At 31.1% G+C, this 27,662-nt stretch overlaps 3 protein-coding genes across 4 annotated transcripts in view; 1 reads left to right on the plus strand and 2 right to left on the minus strand.

Moving 5' to 3' along the window:
- LOC126747943 (G-protein coupled receptor dmsr-1-like) overlaps nt 1-27,662 on the plus strand; it is a 518,114-nt gene that overhangs the window by 224,830 nt on the left and 265,622 nt on the right. The gene's annotated exons all lie outside the window — the stretch shown is intronic.
- Nucleotides 21,891-22,650, minus strand: LOC126747958 (fatty acid-binding protein, liver-like). Its single transcript, XM_050456940.1, has 4 exons — nt 22,484-22,650; nt 22,264-22,427; nt 22,055-22,165; nt 21,891-21,995 (listed from the first exon to the last, which is right to left on the minus strand). The coding sequence occupies exons 1-4, from the start codon at nt 22,551-22,553 to the stop codon at nt 21,942-21,944; spliced, it is 399 nt and encodes a 132-aa protein (XP_050312897.1). The 5' UTR covers nt 22,554-22,650; the 3' UTR covers nt 21,891-21,941.
- LOC126747984 (fatty acid-binding protein, liver-like) lies at nt 23,368-25,157 on the minus strand. The gene is made up of 4 exons (XM_050456975.1): nt 24,990-25,157; nt 24,773-24,936; nt 23,538-23,648; nt 23,368-23,476 (listed from the first exon to the last, which is right to left on the minus strand). Exons 1-4 carry the CDS (start codon nt 25,057-25,059, stop codon nt 23,423-23,425), a joined length of 399 nt encoding a protein of 132 aa, XP_050312932.1. The 5' UTR covers nt 25,060-25,157; the 3' UTR covers nt 23,368-23,422.

Consider the following 27,662-nt stretch of genomic DNA (forward strand, 5'->3'; position numbering starts at 1 on the left):
GACCACTAACCACTAGTCTTTAGTGTATTTAAGACTCAAGGATCATTTAAGTTTTAAGGAAATCAATTCTTCCTTGAAGAGATTTACAACTCAAAATAATCTTTGCCTCTGGACATAAAAAAATCCCAAATTTTCTGAATAATTCAAAGAAATTCCCTGTAATAAATAAAAATCAACAAACTGTTTGAAGCTATATCTACAAGTATCTCTCCATGTTTTCGTAAAAATGGATATCTGCAATATAACTTCGTTTATTGTCACTTCTTGACGCCCACAACCCAATACATTTTCAAGTTCAAAGTTCGTACCGTATCTCAACTTCTAAATTGTATTTCCGTATATATATAATATGTGCTCTTCATATACACGGAGCAACTCTTGAGTAAACATATTTGGCATATGTATTATGTATTTGCATATATAACCGCTATATAGATTGCTAAACTTGGAGATTTTTCTATATAATATGCAGGGGAAGCGACAAGTTAAAGGCTACGAGATTTCAAATAAATATGCAAATTACGGGTCGATATCGGATATTTGGTAAATAAACGTCATACACACATGAAAAAAAATATTAAAAAAATTTCACAGAGTTTCACACGTTTTATTTACCATTCACTTAGCGGTAGCAATCCGGACCGAAAAAATTCATTAATCTGGCAGTTGATAAGGCCAATTATCCCGATGATTTGTTTATAATTTGTCCCGAATGTTACGTAAACGCGGGTCTATTTGCGTTAGCGCAAATTAAACATTGAACCGTTTTATTTACCCTTTATATAACATTTAGATACTTTATTGCCGTGGGTGATAATTTATTAAACCGAATTTGAATATTTTCAATTAAATCTTCTCTGTTAGATCGTAAAAAAGCAAATTTCTTATCAAATTTGAGAGGAAATTACATTTTGCTAGTTTCTGTTCTGGAAAACTGTAAAAGAAGGAATTTGAATTAAATTTATTAAAATATTTCAAGAAATACTTTGGAAAAAATTAATATCTAAGGAAAATTTAATTAGTGCTGATTAGTCGACTGCAAAATCGACTAAGAAATTAGTGGATATGATTTTCGGTTTGCATAACAAAAATATTAAATTTTGTTGGAATTTTTATAATTTCTATAGCGAGGATAATTTTAATTTAAACATTTTTAATCAAATGCATAGAGCCTCTTAAAAAAAATTGAGAAAAAAAATGTTGGTGCTTAATATTCTACCGCAAAAACGTAACTTTTATTCCAGGATTTTGATAATTCACAGACTGATTATTCGACGACGAAGTTGATCAATAAAATTGCTTCTCTCTTAAGAAAGCTGAAAAAAACAAATTTTTAGTGAAATTTAAAAAAAAATAATTTTTTGCAGTTTCTACAACAAAAATAACTCTTATTTGAAGATTTTCAATTAAATCCATAATGATAATCCAAGAAATAACTTGGAAAAAAAAAAATAACTAGGGTCAAGTGGTGTAAAAATGAGACATTTTATAAAACTTTTAATTTTTTAACCATTTCCTTTTTGAAATAAATGTTTAAAAAATGATCATACTATGCAGATTTCGATGCTGAATAACATAGAAATGACAAATTCAAGGAAATCGTTATGGGTGTTAAGAAAAAAAAAAATAACTCCTGCCTCATATTTACCTGCCATTTTGGGCAAAAATGGGACAGGGGGTGGGTAAAAATGATACATGGCAATTTCAGGCATTTATGATGTTGTCCGTGGTATGGGGCAATTATGAGATACCCTGGTTAAAAAATGAAACAACATTTTGTACGATTTTTCTCAGATTTATTTAAAAAATGCAATAAACTAACTGGAAAATAATTTTGTTGAAAAAAAAAACATTTTTTTGGGTCGTTTTTACCCCATACTAAAAACCTTTAATAAAAAATACATAAATATGTAAAAACAGTTCAATCAAACTCAAGTCACAGTTTGAAAATAAAATAAAAATATAAAACAGAAAATAAATTCTAGATAGATACATCAAAAATATTACCTAAATAAATAAAAAAACTCCAAATACTCTGCATGTAGTTATAGTTAAACGATTTAGTTAACATTATATTTATTTATAGCGATAGAAAGCACAAATTTCTGTGAAACTCTGGCAGTACCTCCATGGGTTACTGGAGGAGGTAGTTTCATTACTACGTCATCCTTTGGTACTTCATATTTTTCAGGTGTTTGAGGAAATATGAATTTTTCCCCCTTTCGACGCAAATAAGACAGAAAATTCGTCATCCCCAATAGATTCTACTAGCGCAACGTAATGCATTTTTTTTTGGTACAAAACTTAATGAAAACATAGTCGCCAATATTTATGTCACTATTTGTATTAAGTTCCTCGGCTGCATAATTTTTTTCTTCCTCTTCTATGAGTTCGTCTAATGTCATATTTTCAATGTCGCTTTCTTCTTGGTAAGTTACACTTTCATCATCTGAAGAGGACTCGGCCACTTTTGTCACTTTTTTCTTTGGTTTTTTTTTCTTCTTTTGTGACACTTCTTTTTCCCTAATACTATCTAAATATTCAGCGCTAGTTAAAACCGCACAACTGGAATTAACTTTTCTCCTTCGCTTTATTTCAGGATTTGTTTTGTTTATCTTATTTAGCAAAATATTCTCGAATGAAGTGGACGAAGACGGTTGTGGCTCAACATTATTATCTTGAAATGTTTTAGTGTCATTATTATCGTTTGTTGTTTCTTTTTCAATTATTTTCTGTTCGCTATTGTTTACATTGTTTGCTACAACCTCATCATTTTCCTTTTCATGGTTTAATTCAAACACATCTAATGGATTGGGGTTTTGAACACTTTGTATTTTTGCAATTTAATTTTATTAAGACGGTCGACTGGATATTTTTCCCTAGAGCAAGGATATATGCCAGTCGATTCAAACGACTTTTTTATTATAGCCTCTGTAATGGCTTCATTTCATAACTCGCAGATCAAATCAGCAAATTCGCTTTTGGCGAAACGTCTCTGATTTAATCTCTGCCACTCTGTAAGTTTTTGGTTCCATTTTAGCTTCAGAGGTCCAAAGCAACACTTATCCAACGGTTGCAAAATATCTGAGCATGAGGTGGTAATTTAAACAATGTGATATTATTTTGTATGGCAAGTTCAATGGTTCCCCTATCCAGATGTGAGACGTGACCATCCATTATAAGTAACAGCGGCCTTTCGGAAACCATTGAACAAAATTTGTAAAACCAACTATTAAAGACCGCAGTTGTCATCCAGCCTTTATCAGAGATAGCATAGCAGGTTCCTTCCAAATCGTTTGATTCCTTCCATGTGCTCTATAGGTTTTGTCGTTGATATATAATTAATGGCGATAATAATACGCCGCTAGCAGAAATGCACGCCATGGTTGTAATATTTTCTTTACCAGATCCTTCTATGCTTCTATGAACTTTTTGGCTCAATGCTGCAACTCCTTTTATTCTACCTGGATCCATATTAAATCCTGTTTCATCCAAGTTAAATATGTGTGCAGGCTTGTCTTGCAAACCAAGTTGTTGGATTGTTTCACCCAGGCGATCATAGAAGGAATATATTATAAAAGGGTCGCTGGTAGCTGTTCTCCTACACTTTTCTAGTTGTTCCATTTTCTTCTGGCTCAGTCGATTTCTTTTACAGAATGAACGAAACCAATCGTCACCAGGTTTGCCTTCCTTAAATGTGGTTTTTATAACATTTTCATTAACATATGTTTGCACAACTAACTGAATTTCTTGTTTGGATAAGGCGAATCCCCATTTACCCATAATTTTAATTTTTTCTGTCAAATCTCTTTCTTGTTTATCGGATAGCGCTTGGTTTCGGCCACCTTTTGAAACATTTTTTTCGTGAATAGTCCGAAATAATTTTGATTCATCAATGCGAATTTTTTTTGCTGCCGTTCGAATAGACAACTTACCTTCCTTTACTAAGGTAAGCGCCTGTTTGAAAAATGAAGAAAAGGAATTACGAAGAAGAGAAAGAAATGGAATTACGTTCCAAAGTTTTGCCTTTGGAACGTAATTCCTAGGCATTCTGGCTTGCTCTTTATGGAGGTATACCTAAAATTGTTATACAGATTAACGTCTTATTTTTACCCCATAACTTGTCTCATATTTACCCAAACAGTCATCTCAAATTTACCCCAGCATAAAAACACGTACACACTTAATTACTTCTAGCAACAGACTACCCGGCTTGTTCCCACAGCGCCGCAATACATCAGTCTTCACATTGCGATCTTAACCGAGCGCGCCCGATGGATTACAACGGGCGCGCCAATTTTAAAAGTTTTTGTCATGAAAATTGCATTATATTACGGTAGATTAAATAATTCATGTATAAATTAATATTATCGTTTGAATGAATGTGTCTTTAGGTTTTAGAATATTTAGACTTTATTACGTCCTTTTTTCGTCTCATTAAAATAATTTTTAGTGGCAAAAAATTGACTGTCTTATTTTTACCGAAAATCTTCGGTGTCTCATTTTTACACCACTTGACCTTACTAAAAATTTAGTTGGTAATGATTATTTGACCGCAAAATCGCCCACGACGATAATTTTACTTTAAACAGTTTTAATAAAATACAAAAAAAGTCCTTACAAAAAAAAATAGGAAAACTAAACCAAAAAATTTAATGCTAATTATTCTACCGTAAAATCGAACATAAATAATAGTTGAACCTGTTATTTGTATTTAAAGAAAAAATCAATTTTTACAGTGTCATTTGAATTAAATGCATAAAAAATCTCTTAGAAAAAAAAATGCTGCTAAATATTCGACCATAAAATCGCGCAAGAATAATATAGACTAACTTTTATTTACGAATTTTGACTAAAATTCATAAGGACAACTCAGGAATTGCCTTTAAAAAAAAGTTGATGCTGATTATTCGACCACAAATTTAAGACACACAGTATAAATGCTCCTCTGTTAAATTTTATAAAAAAAATGGACTTTTGACGAAAATTTAGAAGATAATTGATTATTTCAGTTATTACAACGAATGCAACTCTTATTTGAGGATTTTTAATAGAATCAGAAAGATAATTCAAGAAATGCATTGAAATAAACTAAATTAAAATTTAAAAAAAAATGTAGATAGTGCTGATTATTCGACCGCCAAATCGACTAACAAAATCAATGTAAATGCTTTTCGGGTAGCATGAAAGAAAAATATCCATTTGAAGAGAATATCAATTTTTACACTTTCTGAGGCAAGGATAATCTTAATTTAAATATTTTGAATCAAATTCTTAAAAATTTGTCTTAGAAAAACATTTTGGTGCTGATAGCAAAATCGACCAAGTGTAATACAAACAAAACTTTTATTTCAGGATTTTGACTCAAATTCATAGACATTTCAGGAATCTCCTTTGAAAGAAATTACTTGATGCTGATTATTTGATACTTCTCTGTTAGATTAGAAAAAATTTTAGAAGAAAATCTTATTTAAAGATTTTTCAATCGAATCCATGAAGACAATTCAAGAAATGCATTGGAAAAAATGATTAAGAAAAATTTAGTCCGTGCTGATTATTCTACCACATAAACAACTAATAAAAAAAAGGTTACCATGAAAAAAAGTTTTGATGAAATTTGAGAGAAAAATCCATTTTTTTAGTTCCTACGGCGAGGTTTTCATAATTTGAACATTTTGAATTAAATTCATAAAAATTTGCCTTAAGAAAAATTGAAAAACTAAAAAAAAATTTAGTGCTGAGTATTCGGCCATAAAATCGCCCCACAATAAATCCTCAAATAACGTAAATTTTATTTGAGGATTTTGACTCAAATTCATAAGGACACAAAGTTGATCAATCCAAATGCTCCTCTGCTAGATTAGAAAAAATGGATTTTTGCTGAAACTTGAGAATATCATTTTCATTCTTTCATCTAGTTTCTGCAAAAAGATTAAAGCATAATATAAAGACTAGTCAAGAAATACCGCGGAAGAAATTAATAACTAAGAAAAATTTGTTTGGTGCTGATTATTCTACCTCAAAGTACTAAGAAATCAATGCAAATACTTTTTGGTTAGCATTAAAAAATACAAATTTTTGATCAAATCAGTTCAAATGCAGAAAGAATTCCTCAAAAAAAAAAAAAAGAAAAAAAAATTGGTGCTGCATATTCGACCGCAAAATCGCCCAAGTATAAGATAAACAAAACTTTTATTTGAGGCGTATAAGTCAAATTTATAAAGATAGTTCAGGAATCACCTTTAAGAAAATTGTTAATACTGATTATTCGACCACAAATTTGATCAATAATCAATGCTTTTAAATTGATCATTAATCAATGCTTTAGATTTTTAAGAAAAGCGGATTTTTTATGAAATTTTAGAAGAAGAAAAATGTTTCCAGTTTTACAACGAAAATAACTCGAGGATTTTTAACCGAATCCGTAGACAATTTAAGAAATGCCTTGGGAAGAAATAAATAACTAAGAAAAATATAGTTGGTGGTGAATATTCGACCGCAAAATCGACTAGGAAATAAATGAAAATGCCTTTTGGTTAGCATGAAAAAAAATTTTATGAAATTTGGAAGGAGAAATAATTTTTCAGTTTCCACAGCGAGGATAATAATAATTTGAACATTTTGCATCAAATTCATATAAATTTTACTTAAAAAAAATTCGTGCTTATTATTTGAGCGCAAAATCGATTTAGAAATAAATGAAAATGCGATTTGGTTAGCAAAAAAAATACAAATTTTTGAAGGATTTTTAATCGCATCCATAATTACAATACAAATAACATAACAAATTTTTTTATCAGTTTCTATGACAAGGATAATCTTAATATTTTGAAAAAAAATCCTTTAGAAAAAAATATTGGTACTGAATATTCGACCGCAAAATCTCTTAGGAATAATATAAACATAACTTCTATTTGAGGATTTTTACTCAAATTTATAAAGACAATTTAGGAGTTACCTTTAAAAAATTGTTAATAATGATTACAATGTTGATCAATACAAATGCTCTTCTGTTAGCTTAAATAAAGCGGGTTTTAAAACAATTGGTTAATGCTGATTATTCGGTACAGCGAGGAAAATTGTAATTTAAACATTTTTAATCAAATGCATAGAGCCTCTGAAAAAAATTGAGAAAAAAAAATTTGGTGCTAAATATTCGACCACAAAAACGTAACTTTTATTCCAGGATTTTGACAATTTATAGACTGATTAATCGAACACGGAGTTGATCAATACAATTGCTTCTCTCTTAAGAAAGCTGATAAAAAACAAATTTTTGGTAAAATTCAAAGAAAAAAATTTTTTTTGCAGTTTCTACAACAAAAATAACTCTAGAAGATTTTCAATTGAATCCATAAAGATAATTCAAGAAATGCCTTGGAAAAAAATTAATAACTATATGAAAAATTTAGTTAGTACTGATTCGACCGCAAACTCGCCCAACGAAAGCCAGTATGATTTTTGGTTAGTTTGGCTTCTATAGTGACGATAATTTTACTTTAAACAGTTTGTATCAAATGGATAAAAAATTCCTTACAAAAAAAATAAATAAACTAAACCAAAAATTTGATGCTGATTATTCGACCGTAAAATCGAACATGAAAAATATAAACCAAACTTTTATTTGAGTTTAAAGGAAAAACCAATTTTTACAGTGTCATTTGAATTAAATGCATACAAAATCTCTTCGAAAAAAAAATGTTGCCAAATATTCGACCATAAAATTGCGCAAGAATAATATAAACTAATTTGTATTTGCGGATTTTGACTTAAATTCATGGACAACTCAGGAAATGCCTTTAAAAAATAGTTGATGTTGATTATTTGACCACAAAGTTACACACAACACAATATAAAAAAGACACACAATATATTTATTATAAATTTATATGGATGTAAGGTATGCATGCTATTGGTACAGTTTATAATGCGGTTCGCGATTTCTTTTTTCTAAATTATAAGTTTAGGAAAAAAAATACAAGGTCTAGCAGCTTTATTATCCAAGGTCCTAGTAGCTCCTTGTTCTGGGGGTAGCTGAAACATGACCTTTATTTCCTCTTTACAGTTACATGCTGAATTAATACACACTGATGGATTTTTGTTCTTGGTATTTATATTTATATTGTAAACTTATCTATATCTATGAGTGAGCATATATAATATCTTATGAGGAAATTGTCTTGAAAACTTGGACTGTCAATTATTATTAGTATTATAAATGCTCCTCTGGTAAATTTTATACATAAAATGGACTTTTGATGAAAATTTAGAAGAAAATTAATTTTTTTAGTTCTTACAACGAATGCAACTCTTATTTGAGGATTTTCAATCAAATCAGAAAGACAATTCAAGAAATGCATTGAAATAAACGAAATTAAAATTTAAAAAAAAATAATAAAAAAAAATTTAGATAGTGCTGATTATTCCGCAAAATCGACTTGCTTCGAAATGCTTTTCGGTTAGCATGAAAAAAAATTTTCAATTTCGTGTTTGTGACCCAATATCTTCAATATTGCGGAGGGTTGTTGGGTGGGGTCAAAAATAAAACAGAAACCTGGTTACCTAAATGTCGACGTTTCGACTTATATTAAGTCAATCTAAGGACACTGAAATGGATTCAAGTAATTACAAAGATAAAACAAAGTAATTTCAAGTACATAAAAAACACTATTAAAATAAATGTTCTTTATGTTACAAAAATTAAAACAACAAAAAACAAAAACCACGACGCAGTTAAAATTACATTCAGGTACAATCCGTTAAAAAAAAAATTTTATAAAAAAAACAGTATAAAATTAATTTTTTTTTTTTTTTTTTTTTTTATACATTACACCTCTTACTTAAGTCTAGGTTTCTTAAGTTATAATTAAAACACATTTATAATAGAAGCGTAGAATTATTTTTAACATGGGTTAAATTGTAGGTGTTATTGTGGGCAAACTAGAATCAACAATAAGCCAAGAAACAAATGTTTTTATTCTTCCGAGCGTTTATTTATTTAATTTTTATGATTCAGTGTTATGTTGATAAGTTAAGGATTAGTAGATAAGGAAGATGTATGTATCTATACGTTCAAAACCAGAAACTTAATTTGTTAATACACTGTGTGATCTAAATTTGGGACATACACTCTTTGACAAAAATAAATTTTATGTTTTAGTTTTATCTTTTTGGTAGTAAATTAATTACATTATAGTAACTTGCATTTAGATCATCGGTGTCTTCTTTTTTATTAATGCTTTCTTTATACTTTTTTATATTAACCATTTCTAGTAAAATTCTTTTTTTATAATTTGATTCTCTGCCAATGATCCGACTGCTGTTAAAATTAAATTGGTGTTGTTGATTGAAGGAGTGTTCTGCTAGAGCAGTCTTCCCAGATGCTGCGTAGTTCGTTGGTTTTACGCTTCTTTCGTGTTCGCTAATTCTGGTTTTTAAGTACCTGCCCGTTTGACCCACATACAGACCTTGACAATCAGAATAGGGTATTTTATAAACCACGCCACTTTGTAACTCATTTGGTGTTTTATCTTTGAGTTTTGAGAAGTATTTGTTGATGGTATTTTCATTTTTGAACGCTATTCTGACTTCATCATCAGAAACAACTCCTGATAGCCTTTCAGACAAACCTTTGACATAACGAATTTTTGCAAATTTATGGTTTTGGTTTTCTTTGACTTTAATAGGTGTAGGGTTGTTGTTTAGGATTTTGTTTAATAGTTTATGAGGAAAATTGTTTTTTAGTAAAATATCTTTAATTTTGTTAACGTTTTTTTTATGAAAACTGGAGTGAGATAAGGCTATTTTTTGAGGCGTATAACTCAAATTCGTAAAGACGATTCAGGAATTGGCTGTAAAAAATTATTGATACTGATTAATTTAATTACATAGTTAATCAATAATCAATGCTTTAGATTTAAAAAAATTTTTGATAAAATTTTGTAAGAGCATACATTTTTCCAGTTTTTACACAGAAAATACATCGAGGATTTTTATCGAATTTATCGAATCTAAATGCCTTGAAAAAAAATAGTTACTAAGAAAATTATAGTTGGTGCTGAATAGTCGACCACAAAATCGACTATAAATAAAAATGCTTTTCGGTTAGCATAAAAAAAGATTTTTTTTTGTGAAATTTAGAAAGAGAAATAATTTTCCAGTTTCTACAGCGACGAAAATTAATTTAACCATTTTTAATCAAATTCATATAAATTTACCTTAGAAGAATTTCGTGCTGAAAAAAATGTGATGCTGATTATTCGACCGTAAAATTGACAAAGAATAAGACGAACGAAACTTTAATTTGAGGCGTTTAACTCAAATTCATGAAGACTTTAGAAGAAAAAGATAGTTGATTCCTAATATTTGACCACAAAGTAGATAAATACAAATGCTTCTAGGTTAGGTTATAAAAAACAGATTTTTGGTAAAATTTGAAAGAAAAATCTATTTTTTTTCAGTGTCTGCAACGAAACTAACTCTTATGTGAGGATTTTTAATTGAATCCATTAAGACAATTTCAGAATTTCCTTGGAAAAAATTAATAACTAAAAAAGATTTAGTTGTTGCTGATTATTTGACCACGAAATCGACTAAGAAATCAATACAAATTAGGATAATCAGAATTTAAACATTTTGAATCAAATGCATAAAGTAACTCTTAAAAAAATATAACAACCAAAAAAATAATTTGATGCTGAATATTCGATCGCAAAATCGACCAAGAATATAATAAACGAACATTCTATTTGAGTGTGAATCCAAAATCAATTTTTGCAATGTTTACAACAAAAATAATTGTTATTTGAGGATTTTTAATCAACTTCATAAAAATAATTAAGGAATTTCCTTGGAAAAAATAAATAGCTAAGAAAAATTTAGTTGGTGCTTATTATTTAATAGCAAAATCGACTAAGAAATCTATGCGAATGGTTTTTGATAAGTATGAAAAAATACTAATTTTATATGAAATTTTGGAAGAAGAACTTTTTTGCTAGTATTTATTCTAGCAAAAATATTTCTAATTTAAAGATTTTAAATCAAATTCATAAAAATTTCCCTTAAAAAAGATTGGTGTTGCTTATTCGACCGCAAAATCGGCCAAAGGTAATAAAAAATTAATTTTCATTTGAAGATTTTAAATAAAAATCATATAAACAATTGAGAAATTGCCTTCAGAAAAATTAGTTGATGCTGATTATTTGAGCACAAAGTTAAACAATGCAAATGCTTATCCGTTACATTAGAAAAAACGGATTTTTGATGAAATTTGGAAGAAAAATCAATTTTTTTCAGTTTCTTTTTCAGTATCAAAGATACTCTTAACTTTTCTTAATCTTACCTAATTTTTTTCATGAAGAATCCTCTATGAAAAAAATATTGGTGCTGAATATTCGACCGCAATATCGCCCAAGAATAATAAAAACGAGACTTTTATTTCAGAATTTTAATTGAAATTTATAATTTAGGAATTGGCTTTAAAAATCAGTTGAAGCTGAGTTTTCGACCACAAAGCTGATCAATACAAATGCTTATCTGTTATTTCGATTTTCAATCAAAAGAAATAAAACAAATAATACTGGTCTTAGCACTACCTTATTCGATCGCGAAATCGATATAATCAAGTAAAAGATGAAAAAATTAATTATTTGGTAAGGTTTTTAATTTTCATATATTTCTACAACAAAGATAACCCTAACTTAAGCATTTTATATCAAACCAATAAAGATAGTTTTAAAATTGTTAAAAAAAGTGATTGATGCTGATTATTCGACCGTAAATTTGGTCATAAAATGGTTTTTGGAATCAAAGTTTTGTTAGAATTCAATGAAATTTGCAAGGAAAATTATAAATTTTAACTTATCTGTAATATTTTTTGTTGAAATTTTGACTAGAAAACCTCCCTTTATTTTAACTTTGACCGGGAGAACTAGCAGGGTTGCCACCTTTTCTGTTTAGAAAATCGGGACAGAACTGACACAGCCAAAAATTCCAAATATTATAAAATTGATTTATAAAAAAACTACTCTTAAATTTGTTATGTACATTTTATTATATTTAGCTAAAAGTAAAAACTAAATAATATTATTTATTAGAAATAGGATCCAAAAAGAAACTTAGAAATAAAAGTTTGCTATTTAAAAATAAACCAGTCCATCGACTGTCAACCTTGTTTACATTCTTCATTTTTGCATTTTTACGTATATTTATATTAAAGGGAAATTTTAATAAACTACTTATAATTTTTTCTTAAGTTGAAATTCTTCTAAAACTACAAGCAATACGAAAGATTGTTATTGTGCGGTACGTGAACAATGCGGTGTAGTTTTTTCCTTATTTATATCGAAATTTCTACTTTTTTTGCAAATTTACAGGGTGGTTTGTGTCTTTAAGAATATTGCAGTGTTAGTAATTATAGTAGTGCTAGTGCAATTTAGTTTTGATGGTTATTCAGGAATAAACAAATAAAAAAGGTAAATTTAATTCATTTTGCCATTAAACACAATACTTAAATAAATTCAGGTATTTTAAACATTTTCTCATTTAAATATCTGCAAAAATTAAAACAAAGTAACTGCTTATTTAAATGGTTATTGGACTTAAATCAATAATTTGTTTTGAAAAAATTTAAAAGGAAAATAGATAATATTTTGGTTTTGTTAGAAACCAGTGGATAAATTTATTTTTTTTAACAATGAATAAATTAAGTCAACAACGAAAAGTAGCTACAGCTAGAATTACCGAAATATACACTCTTGCAAAAAAGGCAGTGGAGAGATCGGAGCATAAGTCGCTTTTTAAAGTTAAATATGAGACATTGGAAAAATGTTATAATGATTTTAAGCATCTTCATAATGAAATTATCGGCCTAACTACTACAGATGAGGAATTTGGACGCAAGGATGCTATTAGAAAGGGATGTGACGAATTTTATTTTGCTTCAAAAGATATTTATTTTCAACTTTTTCCAGAACCCAATAGTATTCAGTGGCCTTCAAATTATGTAACGCCTCATGTAAATCAATTCTCAGATATTCCGAAACCAAATGTTCCTATTTTTAATGGAAATATGCTTAAATGGCCCACATTTTACGATTTATACTTATCACTTGTACATAACAGTACTTCAATATCCAATGCATCTAAATTTCGACACTTACTAACTTTGTTGCAAGGGGAACCATTAAATCTTATAAAATCTCTGCCAGTAACCGATAGCAATTATACAATCGCCTTTCAAAATTTAGTAAAAAGGTATCAAAATAAAAGATTATTAGCCACAACTTATTGGAATTTAATAGTCCAGGTTCCAAGTATGAAATCAAACCATAATTCAAAAGATTTAAGATGTATTCTGGACACTTTTAATGAAAACCTTGATGCTTTAGATGCTCTAGGATTTAATACTACTGATTGGTCATTTCCCTTGTTTAATATATTGTTGCAAAAAATTGATATGTCTACCAGATCAGCCTTTGAAATTAAACATACTGAGAAGGAAATACCCTTATTTTCAGACCTAGTAGCATTCCTAGAGAATCAGTGCAGAGGCCTGGAATCAATGCAATTAATGCCAACACAAAGTTTAAATTTAAACAAATCTTCAAAAAATTCTGAAGCAGGATTTCATGCTACTACCAGACCAAATAATTATTCAAAGAGCGGCTCTAAATCCCTTCATACAAATTCTTTTATGGCTAATACTTCAATTCAAACAAAAAACAACAATAAAACTTTTAAAACTTTTTCTCCGCAACCTACAAATTTAAATTCAAGACATTGCAAACTATGTAATTTTTTACTACATCCCCTTTCACAATGTAACATTTTTATTCAAAAGTCATCCTCTGAACGCCTTGCATACGTCAAGCAAAATTATGTTTGTATCAATTGCTTACGCACCAATCATTATCTGCTAAAGGACTGTTTATCCCCTCATAACTGCCGATCCTGCGGTAATCGACACCACACACTGCTGTGTGACGTGTTCAGTTCTCACACACAGTTACAAACATCTTCATCGAATCTTCAACAACACTCATTGCAAACTAATTTAATCCAGAATAGCGCATCATTGCCTCTAGAAACCAATCAGCAAAATCCCTCTAATTTAGTTTCCTCCAACCCTACCACTTCCTTGAACACTAGCATTCATCAAAACCTTATAAATGAAAATCCAGGGCTAAATTGTTGTACGTCCTTTTCAACTAAACATTCTTTTCAACTTCAGTCCACAGTCCTATTGTCTACGGCGAAGGTGGAGATCTTAGATTCAAGAGGGAATTTCCAAACTGTCAGAGCACTTTTGGACTCTGCAAGTGAAGTCTGCTTGATCAGTCAATCTTGCTTACAGAGATTGGGCTTAGCACGTAAACATTATTCAATTCCAATCTTTGGGGTTAATCAGTCTTATTCCTATACCAAGGGCATAACCAGTTGTGTTATACGACCCGTGGGAAAAATACAACCTACATTTTCATTTAATGGGTTAGTTGTGAAAAAACTTTGTTCGAAAATGCCCTCTATACAAATTAATCCCAGTACTTGGAGCCATATTTCAAATTTGCCCCTTAGCGATCCACAATTTGATAAACCTGCTCCCGTAGAATTGCTTCTTGGCGCAGAAATCTATGCACAGGTTTTGAAATCGGGTCGAATTTACGGAGATCTAGGTCAACCAGTTGCATTAGATACAGAATTTGGCTGGGTCTTATTAGGAAGAATTCATCAAAATTCGACTTTTTCAATGTCATCTCCGAAACTCGGAAGCTACTTTACTGCCTTTGGTAACCCATTAGATGTAACCTTGCGGAAATTCTGGGAACTAGAGTCCGTACCTCAAAGGAAATTCTTGTCTCCTGATGAGAAGCGGGCTAAAGAAATTTATCAAAACACAGTATCTCGTGATTGCACAGGGCGCTTTACGGTTGCTCTACCGTTTAAACAAAATTCGCCTATATTTGGTGACACCTTTTCATTGGCTTATCGTTGTTTTATGTCTTTAGAAGCTAGACTTCTTAAAAATCCTGAACTTTATAAACTTTATTCCGATTTCATGCGCGAATATATTTCCAACAAACATATGAGCCTTGTATTAAGCACTGAACCCAGGCCAGAGAGTGTTTGCTATCTTCCCCATCACGGAGTCATTAAACCAGACAGCAGCACTACCAAGGTGAGAGTTGTGTTCAATGCTTCTGCAAAGGATTCAAAAAACCACAGTCTCAACTCCACTCTTCTACCTGGTCCAAAACTTCATGCTGACATAGTCACTATTCTACTGCGATTTCGTTTCCACGCCATCGCAATGATTAGTGATATACAAAAGATGTTTTTACAAATAAATCTAATTCATGAGCATAGAGATTACCAACGTTTATTATGGCGTTTCAGCCCAGAGGAGCCTCTTCAGGAATATCGCTTGAATACAGTCACTTTTGGGGTAACTTCCAGTCCATACTTGGCTATCAGAACATTAAGGGAATTAGCTGTACAAGAGAAAAATAAGTTTCCCAGAGCTGCACAGGTTATTTTGGAAGATTCCTTTATGGATGATATCTGCTCGGGAAGTTGCGATTTAGAGTCAGCACTAGCTCTTCAAAAGGAACTGATCTTACTGCTAAAATCAGGCGGCTTTGAACTTCGGAAGTGGGCAAGCAATGACCCCGCACTTCTTTCCACGTTATCTCCAAAAGACTGTCAGATTCCTATATCCTTCGATAAAGAAACTCCCGCTAGTATTAAAATTTTGGGCTTGCAGTGGTTTCCTTTATCAGATACTTTTTCATATTGTTGCAACTCTGATGAAAATTGTAAATTTACCAAACGAAAAATACTTTCAATGATTGCCAAAATATGGGACCCATGTGGGTTTTTATCTCCGGTAACTCTAAAGGCAAAATCTCTTATGCAGGAGTTATGGAAGGAAAAGTTAGATTGGGATTCAGAGCCTCCTCAACATATTTGTGAGAAGTGGTTTTATTTTAAATCTAGTTTCTCAGAGCTCTCTAAGCTATCTCTTCCGAGATGCATTTTTGCTCCCAATATACAACGTTGTCAAATTCTTGCATTCTGTGACGCTTCTGAGCGTGGTTATGCATGTGCCATATATTTACGAATTGAGTTGCCGGACGCAATTAAATCTTCACTTATTATTGCAAAAGGAAAGGTGGCACCCTTAAAAACCGTCTTAATACCTCGAATGGAGTTACTTGGTGCTACACTTCTTGCAGATTTATTGAAATTTGTTCTCGATACTTATTCGCCATTAATCATTATTGATGAAGTTTTGGCCTTTTCTGATTCAAAGGTGGTTCTAAGTTGGATTGCTGACTCTCCACACCGATGGAAAACGTTCGTGGCAAATCGGGTGAGTCACATTCAAGAAACCATTCCACAAGTTTTATGGTATTATATACCTTCACTAGAAAATCCAGCAGATTGTGCCAGCCGAGGTCTCACTCCTGAGAATCTGGTAAATCATCCCCTATGGTTTACAGGTCCTCCATGGATTTATTTGCCTCGTTCTGACTGGGCATTGTCGACTGTTTCAGATACCGATATAAAAAGCCAAGATGTTTTTCGAGAGAAAAAAGTTGAAACTCTAGCTGCTACCATTTCACCAAATGTCTTAGACCAAATTCTGAACCATTATTCCTTCCTCCCAAAAATTCAAAGGATAATTGCCTACCTAATTCGATTTTCAAATAACACTCAAACAAAACATGAAAAACGAGTCGGCCCAATAATGAATTTTGAACTACAAAAATCTTTGCTAATTCTTGTGAAACACATTCAGCAATTTTATTTTTCAGAGATAATTGCTCAAATAAAGTCAAATGAACTTTTACCTAAACCATTTCGTAAACTAGCTCCATTTCTGGACGAACAGGGTTTTGTCAGAGTGGGCGGACGACTAAGCAATTCATCACTTCCGTATGATGTGAAACACCCTCTTCTGTTGCCAAAAGATAACAGACTAACCGAACTTATTATTGACCATATACACAAAATTAACGGATCCTGGTTTAAATACAGTTTTATATCTTGTTCGCCAACAATTTTGGATACTTTCCGCTCGTAGAGTGATACAAAAGGTCCTTTCAAAATGCCTAAAATGCTTTCGCGTGAACCCAAAACCCTATACCCCGTATATGGGAGACTTACCGTCATTTCGCATCTCGCAACTTAAGTGCTTTTCGCATGTTTGCATCGACTATGCAGGCCCTTTAAACATCTCAATGGGTAAATATCGTGGTGCAAAAATATTCAAGGCATATATTTTAATTATAGTGTGTGTTGTTTCTCGAGCTATTCACATCGAACTAGTCTCCGATCTAACTTCTGAAAGTTTCATAGCCGCTTTTCGGCGTTTTGTATCCAGACGCGGAAGCTGTCTCAATATTTACTCTGATTCGGCCACCACTTATGTGGGTGCCTACAAACAAATTCGTGAACTCTCGAAGCATGCAGCGGAGCATTTAAAAATATCGTGGTTTTTTAATGTACCTGCTGGGCCTCACCTTAATGGTCTAGCAGAGGCTGGCGTCAAATCTGTCAAGACGCACTTAGTTCGAGTGGTAGGAGACCAAGTTTTAACTTATGAGGAGCTCTACACTTTACTTACCCAAATTGAAGCTCTGCTGAATAGCAGGCCTATGTGGGCACAAAGTTCCGATCCGAACGATTTAGCCCCACTTACTCCTGGTAATTTTTTGACACTAGAACCGCTAAATACTGTTCCTGATCCTGATCTGTCCCATTTAAAGCTCAATACTTTGTCCCGCTGGCAATTGATACAAAGATTAAATGTTGATTTTTGGAAAAGATGGCAATTAGAGTATCTTAATACCTTGCAACAAAGGTCAAAGTGGACTAATCCTACCACTAAGATTGAGCTAAATACGTTAGTCATAATTAAAAATGAAAATCATCCTCCTATTCATTGGTTATTGGGACGAATTGTAATGTTACACCCTGGCCCAGACGGCCATGTAAGGGTTGTTACAGTAAAAACTGCAAATGGGCTCTATAAGAGACCAATTGTTAAACTATGTCCTCTACCGATACGGAGTTCATAGCATTATTAGTACGTAGCAGAATTAAGCTTGTTTGCGTCTTAAGGGAACTGGGAAATAATTAGGATTACATTTGCGAGAATCGAATAGTTTTGTTTAAGTTTTTTTTGCTCCGCTAGTACATTTTTTCCTTTCAAGTATTTTTTTTCTCACACTTATTTTCTGTGAATTTTGGAAATTTCCGTAGGAATAGTATTTCTTCTTAAAACATGCGTTTTAGTGGGCGGAAAATGTATACGCAACTTTTGCACATATTAAATTATTTTTCGTCTTTTAACTACGTAATTTCAAACTTTCATTAACCATACAAAGTCAAGCTTGGCGCCGACGTCGAATGGTCTATCAAGAGTTTGCGTACAAAGAAAAAAACCGGCAACTTCAGCTTTTGCCGTTGCCATGATCGAGGCTCCAGACTTCGTCTAAAAAGTGCTTCTATAATTTCCCCAAAAATATGGGAAAAGTTTCTACAAAATAATCTAATATTCATTACACACCACTAATACCAAGTCTAATGTGTTTGTGCCGAATATAAGTGCGGGCCCGCCAGAAGAAACTCATTTATTCCATCCAAGTGCTCCAAGAGATCAAGGTAGGTGCCATTTTTAATCTTGGTGCTGTATGGTTCGGTTGAAAATTTTATTTTGGAAATTAATGTTAAATTTACGAAAATGAACCCTTGCCTATATAAGTAATACAGTCCACTCAATCGCCGTAATATAACAACAACCGTACAATACTCAACATCTATTTCATCTAGTTTTAAAACATTTACAATTTTTAATAATTCATTAATAGAAAATTATTTTTTTTAATTTAATGGCTGTATTATGAAAAAAATATTATTCTCAGAAAAATCACAATTTTTTTCCAGATAATTTATTGCCCGAGTTAAAACCAACTTAAAATCATTAATTAAAGTTGTTTGTTCCGTAGGTTTTAGTTTCTTGATATTTTGCATAGCATAGGATCCAAAAAATTCTTCTTCTAAACGGTTCTCTAAACTTTTCTTGAAATTCAACATAATTTCAAATAATTCTGTAGATGTAATAGATTCATTTTGTAAAATTAGCGAGACTTTCTGAAAAACGGGAAATAAATTCGCACAAAAATGTAAGTAAATGACTGTCTTGGAATGTAAATAAGCGTCTAAGTCACTTCATATTTCTCAATTTTGAGAAGTTTTTTAATAGGTAAGGGACATTCATTACCCAATGAAATAAAATAGGATAATATTGCAGGGTAGTTTTTAAGAAGTCGCTGAATAGCAGGCCCTAAAGATAACCATCTTGTTGGAATATGTTTTAATAATTCTTGCCATTCTAAATCTACAAACTCAACAAATCCCTTTAAATTTTTCCTTCTGGAAGCACTAGAACTAAAGTGGTTATAAATTTTTAAAATAATTGTTTCAACATCAACATTTAATTGCTGAAGAGAAAATTTAAACCTATTGTTAACAACATGTGCCAAACACCAATTTTTAATTAACCGAGAATTTTTTTCTCTTAAAAGAGTGTAACCCGATCTATTTTTCCCGAAATTTGCGTTTGTGTGGTCAGCACTAAAAGCAGCGAGATTTTCAATTTTTAAATTTACTCTTTCTAGTGCTTTCGTAACAGAATTGGCAATTGCATCAGCCGTTTCTGAAGCTTCCTCAAAGAAATCCAGTAGTTTGTATTAAACACCTTTTTCAATTGAAAAATATTGTAGGCAGATGGGATACATTTTTCTTTTTCCTTTGTTAGATGTTTCCGTTGCTACAGAAAAATAATTATAAACCCCTTTTTCGCAAATTAAATCATTTAAAATCTCCTCTACAGACTTTGGCCCAAAAATATTTGTAACGATATTTTCCGCTTTGGTTCTCCCGCAAGACATTTTCTTACAAATATGTGAGTCATACAGAATTTTCGGAAGAAGTTTTATCCCGCAATCTAAAGAGTTATAGGATTGATTGTGTTTAACACAGTGAAAAATTTGTGCTCGGCTATTATCACATTACTAGTGTTTTGTATGTTCTTGTTATCAACAAAAAATGTTGTTAGTATTTGTGACTCTTCCGCATTTTCACGTCTTTTATGTTCATTTCAGACGTCATTTAAGTTCATCCTTATGGTGTTTAATGTCACTTAAACCCCCATGAGAAATAGAAAAGTCTCTTTTACAAAGAATGCACCGGGCATATAGCTCATTTGATGTACCTACAACACATGGAAAATCCTCTTGCCAAACTTTCCTATATTTGCAAAACCTCTTTTTCTTTTTAGGATTGGGTGGACTTAAAGATGGATCTTCGTATTCTTTTTGTTCTCTAGACTCTGTAGAATCAGAAGAAGATTCACCATCTTGCGCTTGTGAAGTTGATGGTTTAGGTTGTGCTACCAAATACTTCCTCAAGCTTATCTTTTCATGCAATCTAGAAAAATAATGAATACAGACATCTTTCATTTTAAATCTAATTAGAATAAAAAAACCACATCCTATCTAATACTATTTTCAGAATAAAATATTTTTAAAATGCTAGAAATCTTTTTTGAATTAAAACAAAACTACAAAAATATAACTAAATTTCCTATAAAAATATAACTACTGAATAAAAAAAATACAGGTTTTATCTTTTAAAATGCTTTAATGAAACACACACACTTGTAACGTTTATCGATACACCGCGATATTTAAAAAAAATCAACTATAATATTAATTACAACTATTTATAGCGTCAAATCAAAGTCAAAATCGTGCTTGCCGTGATAGATTAACAGAACGGTTTACCAATCGGGACGACCAAATCGGGACGGGTGGCAATTCTAAGAACTAGCGCAAGTCATGTTGCCATTTCAAAAATTAAAATCATTGTCAAAATCGCAAATTTGGATAAGAGATCACATAAACAACATATTGATTTATTTAATTAAAAGAGAGGTACAAAAATCAAAATTCTTTCGTTTATTTAAAGAAGCAATTAGATCTTACCCGAATTAAAAATAAAATGAAAGCTTATTTTCCCGAATAGGTGTAAATTATTCGACAGCGAGACGAATACGTTGAATGATTAAATGTACCAAATTTGAAGATATAAAGATGAATAATAGTAATATTAATTTTTTTAAAGTAGTATATTATTTCTGTTTGTTCCAGGCAGTTCAAATTACAGGTAATATTTCAAAAATATTCCGCTAAACTGAACTCCTATATCAGTCTTTGTCTTAAAGTAAAATAAGTTGAAAAAAAATATATAAAATACAAAGATTTTCCAATTTAAGTAAATTTATAACAAGCTTTTATCTTCAATAAAAACAGGTTTCTTTTCCTTTGTAAAACACAAACGCAATTTATTCAAAAGAAAAGTTTTATTACAACGATACGAAAAAACGATAAAAGTTTAAAAAGGAGGAAGTAATATATAAATGATAAAATTACGTATTTGTATTATGGTCCTTCAGGGAATTAAGATTACTTGCTCATAAAAAAAAATATTATTAAAAAAGTTAAATTGCAATAATTTAATTGGTGAACACTCAGCCATAAATGATTCTTCAAAACTTTATTACAAAAAAAGAAAGTTTTCTTTTACAAAAATATAACATTGTATTTGACTCTTTACTTATGAGAACGTCGGTGGTTTTATTGAAAAAAAAATATCTAGAGAAAATATTTAAATAAGTGGATTTGTGGCTTTAGGTAAAACGTTGCTTCGACATACAAAAAATTTATTTCAAGCTTGATTTTAAGATGCTGATTGCCATAAATGTTTTGTAGGGTTCCATAAAATTTATCCAGTTTATTCCAGAGATCCAATAAAACGCTGATAAATAATTTTCATAAAAAACTACATTTATTCAAAAAAAAACATCAAAATAAGACTTAAGCTCTCTTGTAGTGACGCACGGTTTTTCCTCCATTGGAGTTAGTTGAAGTCTAAAAACACCAGAAAGAAATCAAGATTTTAAGTCGAAATTCCCCAAAAAAGCACTTACCGATGTCAGTCCAGAGTCTGTAATTTTAAAAACTTTCTCCTCGGTGATTAGGGGATCTTTTTCCAAGACGCTGTTCAAGGTTATGGTGTCTCCATTCACAGTGGGAGTCACCTAGCAACAAACTACTGATTAAAAAAAATGTCTCCTTCTTCCTTGCTGCATTTTTTAAGGCCTTAAAAACTGTTTATTAACGCGAAAAAAAAACTTACCTTTACGGGTCTTCCTACAGATAAGACAACTTCAGTCTGTTTTCCCAATGGTAGAACGTGACTTTTAGTTCCATAATTAATGGTGATACTGTCGCTAGTAACGGAAGAGATGACAATTGGTTCAGTAGAAGCGGCTAATTTCTCCACAGTTTCATCAGGAAGACCTTCATGAGTTTTCAATAAGAAACTTTAAAATATTTTAAAAGTTTTCCAGACTTACCAAAGGTCTTCAAATAGTCTTTGTAACCTTCCTCAGAGACGAATTGGTAAGTACCTTCCAATTGGACCATGGTGATTTTTTTATAAAATCTGAAGGACGAACGAGCTGTAACTAACCCGATTGAATCGATTGCCCTCTTATATATTATGCACTTCAGATATTAACTTATTATCTAAATTACTTATATATGATTATTATCCCACACCTGAATTGCCAATATTGAATTTTATTTGTATGTTCAAAGGGTAAATAAACATAATTAAAATTTTAATTTGTATTAGTAATCTTATCAGGTGATTGGGTAAAGTGCAGGTTTCGGACAAGATTAGTCACATATGGAAAAAACATCCTTAAAAGTAGTTTCTAGGAAATTAAAATAAAGGTTTCACGTTAAGTAATTTTCTTATACAGACAGCTTTACAAAAATCTAAATATTTTAAAAACTTATGCAACGATTTTATTAATTTTATTAATTTTAGTTCCACTTAAAACCTGATGGGTTTCTTACCAAATTCATTCTAATAAAGTTCCTTTTAAATACAACCGTTTTGGAGTTATCGAATGGTTTTGCAATGGAAAATTTTGTTAAAATGTTTTTGTTTACTTATTAGAATATCGATGGTTTTACTTTTAAAAAACTATTTTTTTTTGTTTGAGCATCTATGGTTTTATGTTACAAATCTTTTCTACTTAATGCTCGCAAATGCATTCCTGTTCACTTTACATTTGTTTCAAAAAATCATGTATGTCTATTTATTAGAACGTACAAGAAACGTATTTTAGGCTTAATGTTAGGATGTTGATTCCCATAGAGCTATTAGAGGCTTCCATAAGAATTATCCAGATTTTTATGCAGATTAATCCAGATATCGAATAAAACTCTATTATTTAAGTACTATAGAAAACAAAATTTATTAAAGAAAAACAGTAAAATTAAATTTAAGCTCTCTTGTAGTTCCGCACGGCTTTTCCTCCTTTGGAGTTGGTTGAAGTCTAAAAATGCAAAAAATAAAAACACTACTTTAAGTAAAAACTACCCGAAAAAATCACTTACAGAAGTCAATCCAGAATCTGTAATCTTAAAAACTTTTTCCTCGGTAATTTCCGGTTTTGTTCCGAAGACGCTGTTTAAGGTTATGGTGTCTCCATTCACAGAGGGAGTTACCTGGCAACACAATTCAAATTTTAAAAAAATTCCTTCTCGATTTTTTATACTTGAAACATTGAAAGGCTAGAATTAGCATTGTCGTGGAACTATGGGCAGTTTGTTTGTAGAAATGATAAAAAACTTTATAATATCATTTAAATTTATTACTGATTTTGATAGGTACAAAAAAGTACTATTGTTCCTTATTAATAAAATATGAAGCATTTTCTTCAATAAAATATGATGACATACTCTATAAAGAAGTCAATAAACAAAGTTAAATAAATGCAGATAACGCGTATATTAGAGAAAAAAGCAACAATATCACAACGCCGCTTGATCGCATTGTTGATTCCACCGACACAAGTAATCTTTACCAGTGCCTTCGTCAAAAAATATTTACATGATAAATATTTATTAATAATAGATTAGGCTTTAAATTATAAACAATATTACCGGTTATGAACTCTTTATACGTTTTTTAACATACTTCATTAGAGTAATGGTACCTGTCTAATAAAAAATATTTTTATGGAAATTAAATATTTTAGTATTCTACGTTTATGATGAGTATCGGTATTTACTTGTGAAAAAATCGTCTTTTTTCTATGGTGCGGTTTCAGCACAAGTTTTTACCGTCATAACGGTTCACAAAAATACTCAAATGAGACCTTTGTCCTTTTTCAACCAAAAACTAAAGAAAAAACGCAGAACTTCATAAATGCCAAATGTAAACACAAAGCCGTTTGACAAAATAATATTTCACAAGATGACATCAGTTTTTGCTTGCAATGTTGCTATTCCAAATTTTTAAGAAGCGGTTTTAGAATGTTAATAATTTTTTTTGCTTTAAAGATCTTATTTTTTGCGCTTAAAATAAGATATATCCATTTCTAATTTTTGTCCAAAAATGTATCAATAATAAGCTAAATTAACATTATTATATGCATTAATATATAGCTGAAAATTTCCTCTTTTGAAAATGTCTGTAAACTGAACAACAGAGAATCGATGAATATGTTTGTAAACAAAAGACCCCCTCCTTGCCCTTGTGCACATGTTAAACTCAAATAAAGTTGTTGTTTACTAATTCTAGTCTTTCAATGTTCTAAGTTTTTAGTATTAGAAAAAAACAAACTTACCTTCACATGTCTTCCCGCTGACAAAAGAACGTCAGTCTGCTTTCCCAATGGTAGAACGTGATTGTTAGTTCCATAGTTAATGGCGATACTGTCACTAGTGACGGAAGAGATGACAATTGGTTCAGTGGAAGCGGCCATCTTTTCCACAATTTCATCGGCAGCACCTATAGGAGTTTTCAATTAACTTAAAGCTATTTCGAAAGTTTTTTTGACTTACCAAAAGTTTTCAAATAGTCTTTGTAACCCTCCTCAGAGACGAATTGGTAAGTACCTTCCAATTGAACCATGGTGATTTTCTTTCTGAAATCTGGAGGAGAGACGAGTGGCAACTAACCCGATTGAATCGAATGCTTCCTTATATATTATGTGCTTAGGGTACTAGAGTTTTATCTAAATTTCTTAAATAGAATTATAATCCCACACCTGAAATCCAAATATTGAATTTCATTCATATTTTTATAGCAAAATCATAATAATTAACATTTTAAGTTGTATAAATAATCTTATCAGGTGATTGGGTAAAGTGCAAGTTTCAAACGAAATATCGTTTGAACTATCGGTGACTAATAAGTCACCTGGAAAAAAAATCTTTAGAGCAATTTCTAAAAACTTCTTTAAGTGATAGTTTCTGCTTAAGTAATTTTTAACACGTTGAAGGGCGTGGCCAATTTGATAATATATGCACAAAATACTAAAAACTAAATCAAAAGCTTTTGCAATGGATGATCTAAATATAACATTATTTTCCTTTGCTGTTCTTTTATTATTCCATGCTTGACCCATATCTTGAACTGCTGTTTGAGTAAATCATATTTTCCTAAAACTTGGAAGCTTGCAAATGTGCTTCCTTTACCCTAGGTAGCTAATCTGACTGAATTTAGCCATTTTCGATCTATTTCAATTTTGCCTGTGCTCTCAAAAGTATTAGAAAAAATAATGGAATATTAAATCAATTTATTTTTAAACAGAAACAGAATTCTTCCAGAGGAACAATCTGGTTTTAGATTGGGATTTAGCTGCAATACTGCTCTTTGTGACATAATAGATGATATATGTTAGTGCCCATGATCAAAACCAAGCAACTGCTTTGGTTCTATTAGATTATACTAAAGCGTTCGATATGATAAATCACAAGTTGCTTCCGTTTACTTGTCGCGATTTTAAAATATCTTGGTTTTGAGGAAACCGCTTATAATTTTGTTTCTTCATATTTAACTGATAAGTTTCAAAGGGTAGTTGTAGAGGATATATTTTCTAGATTTAGATCGGGTAACGGTAGGCGTTCCTCAGGGTTCAATATTGGGACCTTTGTTTTATAGTTGTTTTTAGCTCAAATATCGTAAAATCCCTTCAATACTATCAGTATCATCTATACGCTGATGACACGCAAATATACGTCTTTTCCCATTAGTAACTATTAATGCAAATGCTGATATCAATTATCATTTAAACAAATTATTAACTGTGTCAAATGATCATTCACTTAACCCAGATACCCCTGAAACTCTTAACGTTTGTTTTTTTTTATATACTTTTGTAAATCTACTTATTGGGTTAAAATAAACATATTTTTCTAATAAAATTTTTTAGTTCCGCTTTTAGGTTTTTCTGTAAAAGCCATCGGTTTAAACATACGGTAGCAATATAAGGTACTAAAACTCAATTATTCTTATAAACTTATAAAACTTTATTTAAAAAACGAGATTTTTTTTAACCAATAATAATAGATTAGTTTTTAGTATGGTAACTTAAAAAACACATTTTTGGATGAAGTGCAACATCACACTTCTGGCATCTGAATGCTGCTTGTTTGTGGCAAAATGCGCAGCGGTTTTGCTTTTCCTGATAATTCATAAAATGATCCATCCGATCATATCTGGACTCATAATGCAGGTATTTGCCTGGTTTAGATGGCCCCAGTTTTGTTTCTTTCTTATATGTTTCTAATAATCCCGCAGCAATAGACCTCCTAAACTGCAAATGGTCCATTTTCCCGCCAGAATGTTTATGAAGTTGCCATGCGTTTTGTTCTGCCATATCCAAAGCATGTGAAAACAAGGAAAAATACCACTTCTTTCCTCTAATTCCTACGCGGTAAAGGCTTATATTTTGGTCAGCCCTATCAACACCGCCCATGTTTTCGTTGTATTTTTTGATCAAACATGGCTGCTCAACATGTATCAATTTCTTTTCTTTCTGAGAGAAGCGTTTGACTTGCTGTGTCGGAAAAGGAGATGTTACATTTGAGGCGATTGTAACAACACTATTGTCATTTCATTTACATACAATATTATTTTGGTTCTCGTTTAAAAGATAATCAAAACTACCACGGGATTTTTTCTTGAACATACTGGATTTTTCAAGTGGGCAATCTGATAGTCCTCTTGAAAAATTCAGAGTTCTCGCAGAGTTCCTGTACATTTGAGCCCCCTGGAGGTCAGCTCAGCCAACAGACGTAATGACGTAAAAAAATTGTCACAAAAGATATAGAAAGGAGCTTTTTCACATTGAGGCTGAATAATACCAGCAAACTGAAGTACAACACTAGCCCCTAAGCCAAGAGGACGATATATTTCAGAAATAATAGTTGTGGACCCTTGATACGGCTCAAACCATTCAATGTACCCCTTTTTAGTTGTTCCCACCTATACCTTATAACCCCAACGAATGGGCTTTCCTCCGATGAACTGTTTTGATCCATGACCGCCGTAATATGGTACCATCGACTCATTCACGCTATGGTGTAGCGTTTTATTTTTCTATTCCTTATTTTCACTGACGCTCTATTGATATTTCATTAATTTCAATAATTATATTAATAATTTCAGTCAACTTCTTTTATTCATATTTCTTTAAATTCACACTGTCAATGACACATTATTACTGCAAC

Source organism: Anthonomus grandis, chromosome 2 (assembly GCF_022605725.1).
Source record: "Anthonomus grandis grandis chromosome 2, icAntGran1.3, whole genome shotgun sequence".
Classification (NCBI taxonomy): domain Eukaryota; kingdom Metazoa; phylum Arthropoda; class Insecta; order Coleoptera; family Curculionidae; genus Anthonomus; species Anthonomus grandis.